General features: G+C 43.4%; 1 protein-coding gene across 1 annotated transcript; it reads left to right on the top strand.

Annotated features, from left to right (window-relative positions):
* Window positions 1-3,851: 3,851 nt before the first annotated feature.
* LOC306735919 (uncharacterized protein) lies at window positions 3,852-8,343 on the top strand (the record flags this gene model as incomplete). The annotated part of the gene is made up of 10 exons (XM_079217491.1): window positions 3,852-3,929; window positions 4,386-4,602; window positions 5,367-5,551; window positions 5,729-5,944; window positions 6,410-6,743; window positions 6,994-7,127; window positions 7,229-7,468; window positions 7,554-7,715; window positions 7,879-7,968; window positions 8,073-8,343. 10 exons carry the CDS (start codon window positions 3,852-3,854, stop codon window positions 8,241-8,243), a joined length of 1,827 nt encoding a protein of 608 aa, XP_079073617.1. The 3' UTR covers window positions 8,244-8,343.
* Window positions 8,344-8,833: the final 490 nt, after the last annotated feature.

Below are 8,833 nucleotides of genomic sequence, written 5' to 3'. Positions count from 1 at the left end.
TGACTTTAAAGAATGCAAACTTAAGGGGAAATTATTTGATTTCTAGCTGTTTCTGAGAGTAACCACTTCCCTCTTTTTCTTGTGTTGCTATCTTAAAAAAAAAGCATCCTGGGGAACATGAATGGCAATCCAACCAATAGTTTATCGAGAAATTTCACTCAAAACCACACATGTTAACCTCACCATAAATGCCAAACTTCATAGTAGTCCATGTTAAAGTGTCAACCTGTTGGTCGCTAGAGCAAAAGCAAGGTCGATGCATCTTGAATCTAACTATGTGTACATGAACTCACACAGTAACAGTTATTACCTCCACTTGTAGGAACACCCTGTCCCCTTCCTTGAAGCACCTGACGAAGCAGTTGGACTTGCTAAAGTTCAGGACCACTGGCTGTCCTGAGGCGGATAAACTGGTTGACTTGTAGTAGTAGATGGTCATCTCCTCTGGACACGAAACAAATGCAAACAAAGAAAGAAATTTCACTAATCAATTGAAAACTGAAATCAAAAACAACATTTGTGATTACTGTAAATGTATAGGTGCCGTGCTGCTCTGAATAACAAACCTGGGTTCTCTAAAGCATATACAGCCTTCTGTGAGCAGAGAGCTCTGAGGTATAGTTGAGACGGAAAATGTTCGATTGGAGTGTTCAACGACTTTTGCTGCCTGAAACTTCCACCTCCTCTTGGAACTGAACACAGGGAGGGAACAATCAAACAAAGGGCATGTAGTTCATAGTTCAAAACCCCTTTGTGCGAAAAACAAGATCGAGGGTGATTCATCTCTCACTTCCTATGTGATCTGTGTATGAATAGGTTTTACCAATAGAAGGGAGTTGCACTGCACATGTCTCTGCTCTCTGATCAGATTTATTTCTAACTTCTGACAACTTTTAGTGAGATGGGTTATTTAGCTTACAAAAAACAATACAGGAGAACTTAATCCTCCAGTTTTCCTGAATTCCAAATGAAAATCTTTGGAGATCCATAGTTGTCTCTGGACTGTATTGTGTATTTCTTTCTTTCCTCTGTTGAAAACAAGATCCTGATCTCAATGAGGCTATCTGTATAACTATATATTAAATTGTAGAACAAATTAGACGGATAGAAGGGAAGATCGGAGACAAAAACACAACTTACTTACCAAGCATCACCTCGCTGGATTCTGACACCATGACAACGTCATTAAAGATACATCCTGTCCCATTGCATCCCTGACAGGGGCTCTGGCTGTCGCAGCCCCTCCCGCTCACCACGGAGATGCTGGTCTTCTTCATAGATATGATGAGCAGATCCCCCCTCTCCCCATTCTCCTTGTTCTCAGGTTGGCAAGCATCCTCCTCATAACCCCCGTCCTCCTCTCTCTCTGCCTCCTGCCCCACTTCATTCTGCTGCAGGTCTTCCACCCTCCTCATCTCCATGCTGAAACTGAGCACTGTGGATTCCTTGGAGAAGGGATGTAAAGTGTCCTCGGCTGGGAAGACCTGCTCAGTGTGGGAAGGCCTGCTCCCACTGGCCTTGTGCACCGTCTAAAGACCGCAGGGACGGGGAGAGAGGAGGTATTTACTTTTTGTGTCAAAGTCTCAAACTTTGTGTCTAGTATTGGCTGTGTGACAACTTCCCTTTTCATGTCTTCGTATATCTCAATCACAACAGGATAAAAACAGGTACAATTACTATCGTGAAAAGACTTAACGTTAAATAATGTTGCATGTGAATTATGACAACCACATGTATATGTAGAATAACAACATTTATATTGTATAACAATGTAAGAGTCTGGCCCGGTGGATTATTCCACTGAAATAATGAGTTAATGAGTGACAACACTCTCCCTTGTTGGTGTTCGATGTGCAAGAGTGTGTCAACCCATGACCTCACCAGCATCGGATTATCTGTAGCTAACGACTGTGCCAACTCCTCAGGCGTGAGATCCTGCAGGTCCATGCCGTTTATCTGCATCAGCTTGTCTCCTCTCCTGAAAAAAAACATTAAAAAAACATATAAGGCATATACTTTATTAGGGTGTTTTTTTATTTTTCGATTTATTTATGAGTGCTTTCCAAATAAAAAAATCAGTCCTACTCTTTTTGTGTGGTTTTTTTCATAGTCAAAAACAAAAAGTCTGTTCAACACTGATCTATACCTGACGAACGCTTTATCGGACGCTTTCTTGTACTTCACATTCTCCACTTCGTACTGGTGCTTTCCCTCGTGGACGTGGTGGGCGATCAGCACGCCTCCCTTAACCACAGAATCCTTAAGTTTACGGACAAATAGACAAACTTAACACAATTTACACAATCACGTCTTTTAAAAAGCATCTCACATATAGCGGTGCTCAGTGGTAACGATTTTGTCACCCACCTCCAGATCCATGGTGCTGCCAGTGTTCGCGGCTGACAAAGCAAAAGACTGAAGCCGACACCAGGGAACGTGCTGGGATTTAAACGTGTGTTTGTGCTTCCGCTTTGCATGAACGGAGAGGGAAGTAGAACTGAGACTTCACTGACACCGTGATGGATGTGGAACTGATGTCAGAAGAGGAAGTGAACAAAGATTAATAAATCTTAAATGAAATCGGCGACTCAATGTATGATTTTTTGTTTTGTTAGAAAACAGAACTTGAGGAGAGAGCTCATCTGTTTCTGTACCTTTTCTACTTGTGATCATTCACTAAAAGCAGCAAAGGTCTCACTAATGAAAGTAAGAAGACAAGTGATGTTATCTGACTCTCACGCTCATTCTATATGTGCTGTATGTCATGTAAAACACTTTTTTCATTGTATTACTGGGTGTTCACTTCTTGATTTAACAATAAAACTATTACAGGAAACAGAAATAAGAGGAAATTATGGTTCATCGCACAGTAGGCATAGGAACTAGTAGAAGGCTATGACTTCCTCTCTGACATCAACTGTAGTGGATTTCAATTTATACTCTGTGTGGTTCTACAATAACCTGTCCAGCTAGAAAGGAAGCAATAATTAACGGTTCTTCACAAACTGTAATAGCCAGTTTGTTGTTGTTGTTGTTTGTCAGGCTGGTATTTTATTAAACGGTGAATATAGTAAACAACAAATACTTACATAGCCTTCATGTTTGACCTTTTTTACTTAGACAGGTGCTCTCAATGAGTGCACCTGTTCTCTGTCTAAAAATGTTGTATTACTACTCGTACTAATACCACACTCTGAAAATATCCCAAAAGAAAAGGTCCTACATTCAAAATCTTACTTCAGTAAAAGTATGTAAGTATTATTGTTGAACCACACATAGTATAAAATGAAATGTAATGTAATATTATCAGCAAAATGTACTTTAACTATCAAGTACTCATTCTGAGGTAAAATATTCCCTGTCTGTGTTTTACTATACCATATCTCTTTTGCATTAATTAACGTGTATGTTGCATATTACTACTGAATATATTTTCAACTCCTATATTTTCTGTTGGCTAGTTTAATCTATAGCGATGCATCATGTTCTGTCAGATCTACATGTTTGCGTTGCTGTCCTGTGGGAACCATGAAGAGAACCAGCCTGTTTTCAGCTTGCTGACGATGCATTTTCCAGCTGATCCAAATGGCCTTTTCAAGTTTATTTAGCTTAAGAAGTAGGACATGGAACAGTTTGTCATAAACATTCAAAATCAACACATTTGGAAATGTTACAGTGGTTGGGAAAGGTATGAAAAATGTTAATTTGAGAAATGTAAGTAAAGCACTGTTTTAATACTGGGATGAGTTGTGCTACTAAATTCATACAAGCACACGCACACACAAACAAACACACCCTGAAGCTATTTCCAGTCCAGCTAAATCTGTAGGCTCTGAGGTGGATTGAGTTACATGGGAAGCACACGCCACTGTCGCAAAACCTTCAGGTCTGCCACTGGCCAGTGCCGCACATTTCCACCATCTCAGAAGGTGACGATCCAAACTCCAGCAGGTATTGTGATGCACTGAACGTAAACTGTATACACTATATGCTGCATGGGCCGAGAAAAGTTTCATTATTGTAGCAGCTGAAGGTGTCGAGTAACGGTGACCTCTGCAGTGCATTTCACTTGGTTTTACACACAGTTGGATGATAAAGTTTGAAGCTGGTTCATTGACACACTGTTTAAACCGATCAGACAGAGCTTTGTTACGATGTGTTGTTTGAAATGCTTCATTTTGATCTTTAGGAATAATTTATAGAGAGTGTTTATTTCATGAATGCTGTACTAACTGGTCCTCTGATCTAGAAATTAAACCGTCATGGCCTCAGAGTGACACGCATGTGACATTTTAAGGAACTGACTCTGGCTTCGAAAGTACAAGTAACCACCCGACGCTTGTTTCTTAGACAACAACACTGTATTGTGTCTGCGTGTGTTTCAGATGGGGATACTCGATGTGTTAATAATAGGGGGCGGCCCTCATGCCTTGACCCTCGCTAGCTTGCTATCCAACCCCGACCCTGGTCCACGCTCAGACCCCGGACATGACTTACCCCTCTCCCCCTGCTCCTCCTCGGACCCTCCGGGGCCTCAGACAAACCAGGAAACATCCAACAACAAACGCTGTGGTGGCAGGAAGAAGAGGAGGGCGGCAGCTGGTACCATGATCTGGGTTTCACTCACTAAATCATATTAGATTTCTACAGAAGTTTACGGTTTTGACAGAGTAATTATTGCACTAATGGCTGAAACTATTGATCGATTAATCGACTATCATCAACTATTTTGATGGTCGATTCATCGATTCACCGCGATCTAGTTTCTAAATTGTGAGGATTTTCGGCTCTCTTGGATCTTATGCAATATACAACTCTTTATTTTGGGGTTTTGAACTGTTGGTAGGACAAAATTTGATATTTTGAAGATTAATCAACTCATTGAGAAAATAATTGGCAAATTAATCGATGGAAATGATCATAAATTGCCGCAGAATTAAATAAATGAGGAATTCCTTTATTACCAGTCAGTAAGTACATTTTATGTTATATCTTGATGTAGTAAGTCATCGCTTCTTATCAGTGGCGGGCCGTGCATTTACCTAGGCCTGCTGTCTGATATCGTATACATAAATACGCGCATGACGGGATGCTGTTCGACGCACGAACATGAATATTTCTTTATCAGCTTCTCTTTATCCTGACTTACTTTTGACTCAATGTATTCGGCCTATAGATCTTGTCCTGTTGATTTTTCTGGCAGAAAACGAGTTTTGTATCAGCTTGATAATCAGTTGTTGAGCCAGGCAACATCACAAATAAGGCACACAATACATGACTGAACCTTTGTCACTGTTCCCACTTCTTCATTTTGACATAAATGTGACGCACCACAATCAAACAGAATCAATGTCCTTTGGGATTAGGCCCGACACTGGAGGAGCGACTAGCGAAGTCAGCGACATCAGAGAAGGTCGACTTCCCCCCGATGAGTCTTCGGGTGGTGGATTCTTATGGAGAGTGGACCACTCTGTGGGAGAGCCAGTTCACAGCTCTGAACATCCCTCATCTGCGCTCACACATACTGGTGCACACAGACCCTGTCAACAAGGTAGAAACACAACCAACTTCCCCTCAAGTAGAAGCTAAGAAAGTGCTTTTACAGTGCGGATGTAATCGCATGTAAACGCATGTGTCTATGTGTGTGTGTGTATGTGTGTGTGTGTGTGTGTGTGTGTGTGTGTGTGTGTGTGTGTGTGTGTGTGTGTCTGTGTGTTTTCTTTGTCAGAAAGCTCTGCAGGAGTTTGTTTTACAGTCTGATCGCTCCGCGGAGCTTCACAGTCTCCCAGACCAGGTTTACATTCTGGACGAAAACGCATTTTTCAATGACATGAGGCTCGGCAGGAAGGAGAGGAAACGCCTCAACGTCACCTCAACACTCAAGAAGAGTTTGTCCTTCAGTCTGCCAGGAACCAATCTAAGTGTGGATTTCTTTAAAGATCAGGTTAGACTCAGTATATATGTGTGGGTGTGTTCTGTAATCTGAAATCAAAGAAAGAACAGATATAATCATATAGTCACAAGCTTGCATTAAACAATACTCATGGCGTCACGTTACCTCCAAAATGACACATGCCACTTTAAATGGGCTTTATATGAGATTGGGAACAATTCTATTGCCTTTCAACGGCTCTCAACATGTCGACGGGTGAGCTGGCGGCAACAGCTAAAGGTGGTAACAGTGACTTTTACTTTGATTTAGGGGTTTGCTGCTATAATGCTCTTAATCCCGTATATTGCACCTTTAAAAAGAAAACAAATTATATATTTGTGACTTGTTTTTTAAAGATTTGTGTCTTCACTTACAGTAGATGGAAAAAATACGTGAACATTTTATCCATTAAGCATGAGCATGAGCTGGTGAATCTGAGCATTTCCATTTACTGAGCTGGTGAATCTGCACATGCAGGTGGAGAGATACAACTTGGACAAAGTGCTGCTGAAGGGAACAGTGGAGCACATCACCCCGGTGGTGGAGGACAGGGATGGCTGTGAAGCCATGAGAGTGACCGAAAAGAAGAGGGTGAGATATTTTCAAGTCCACCTTCAAGAGGGCATCATCCTAAAAGCCCGGCAGGTCGTGATGGCGACAGGCCCAACCCGTGCCCAGATGGCAAACATCCCTTCATGGGTGAAAAGCATTGCAGAGAGCTACCCAGAGGAGCGCTTGCAACACACAGTGCAACTCATGCACCAGCTGCCAACCGCTCGGCAAAAACAGAGAGAGACTTTTCCCGCTCAAGGTAAGTCAGCTTTCCTCTGAGCATGTTGTTACATCACAATAATACAGAAAAGCTCTGCAGGGAAACAATGTTGAACCATTTTCTTTTCAAACTCAATGTCCCTTTATAGTTTTTTTTCTTCTTTTGCCTGAATGATCAATAAAACTTTGCTTTCACCTGAGGTTTCTGTGCTTCGGCACACTTCAGTGGCTATTTGATCCCCCGTCCTCGACGTGACACTTTCCTTTACAAGTGCTGTTTGTGTGTGTAGACGTGTGTGAAGTGTGTGAGGCAGGGCAGAGAGTAATGGTAGTTGGTGGAGGTCTGACCAGCGCTCATGTCGTCTCAATTGCCCTGCAGCAAGGTGCCAGACATGTGACATGGGTCATGAGGAAGCACCTCCAGGTCTAGTGACAGTGTGAAGCTGCATGCAGACCAACCATAACTCCAGATATACCTGTCAGCCTCCAGAACAAGCGCATCAGTCATCGTTGTTTCTCCTGCAGTTAAAGCAGTTTGACGTGGGCGACGTGGAGAGCCTGGTGGGCCGCTACTCCCACGTGGAGCACGGCATCAAGATGGACGGCCAAGCCTACCTGAGGCAGTTCTACAATGAGCGGAGCCTCCACAAACGGCTGGCTATGATTCGCCAGGCGAGGAAAGGAGGGGCCGTCACCCCGGAGGCCTACGTCCACCTGCAGCCGTTCATCCTGAATGGACAGGTGGACGTGAAGACGTACTGCCAGGTAGCGCTGCATGGGCGTCCCCGGGTGTAAAGTTGAGAGTGTGGGGAATGAAAAGTTTCTACCTGAATCTCGTGCGACTGTCCAGGTGAGTGAAGCCAGCTGGTGCTACAGGAGCCAGGCCTGGAGCCTCTCACTCAGCACTGGGGACCACTGGACTGGAGATATGATCTGGCTCGCCACCGGCTGCAAACTTGATGTCGAACAGGACCCCTTGCTATCTGAGGTGATGAAGGAATTCCACATTCAGGTGGGTCGGACATAACATGCTTCTTTGATATACATTGTTAATGTACTGTATGTTAAGAAGTTAGGATTACCTGAGGGATGTAGAGAAAAGAGCAATGGATTAATCTTTCATGATGTAACCTGAACAAGGCGACACTAATAGATGTATTGGTTCTCCCTCCAAGGTGATAGATGGCTGGCCGTGCATATCAGAGAGCTTACAGTGGGCAGAGGGGTGCCCCTTCTACCTGATGGGGCAGTATACGGCTCTTCAGGCAGGTCTTCTGCACAGTGTTCGAGTGGGCAAAAATAGGTCTCAACAACAATTTGTACCGGTGTCGCTTATGTCCCCCTCCGCCTCCCCTCCACACACACACAGGTTGGACCTCATGCGGTCAACCTGGCCGGCGGACAGGCTGCCAGCATGAGGATCGCCAAGGACATCATGCGCCGTCGGCAACAGGACAATGCTGTGGCTTCTGAACTGAGTGGGGTGAAATGTAAAACTGAAGAATATATTCAACAGATGCAAGGCCTATTATGGTTTTAATGTCACCAGTCGTCTGCTCTGGGACTTATGATGGGTCTATGTGGCCTTGATTAAATGGATTGGACTAAAATAAATGCTGTGAAACTGACTTTTTTTTAGGGCGGGGGGGACTATAACGACTATTATATCCTAAATCTAATACAGAGTCGTGCTAATCTTTAAAAGCCCAATCAGTCGTTTTTAAACGTGAATTCCAGGTATATTCACGACACAGGAATTGGGCTTGGACGTGAGCCGGACAGGTTTCAAATAGACAACAGGTGTAGCTCATTCACACTCCTCATATAAACCAGGTAAACACTCAGGCTGCAAAGACACTTCCCCTCATTCCTGTGTTGAGTTGATTGGAGCTGCTTTTGTTTCTTTTATTTGTCTGTGTCAGTGTCTTGTTTGTGGCTTGGAGGGCTGACTGTTTTAACGTATAGGCCAGACTTTCTCTTGATTACCAGCACACTCCCTGGGTTGTGGTGGCTGATGATAAAGAGGTGACTGCATGTTCCTGCTGATTCAACGCCCTCGGGGACTGTTACTGTATTACTCACTCAGTGGATTTGGTAATTTTGTAATTTTCTTTTCTTGCAGTGCTGACT

This window comes from Taurulus bubalis (assembly GCF_910589615.1).
Source record: "Taurulus bubalis genome assembly, chromosome: 4".
NCBI classification, from domain to species: Eukaryota; Metazoa; Chordata; class Actinopteri; order Perciformes; family Cottidae; genus Taurulus; species Taurulus bubalis.
The sequence above is the reverse complement of the archived record's forward strand: the minus strand, read 5'-3'. Positions and strand labels throughout refer to the sequence as shown.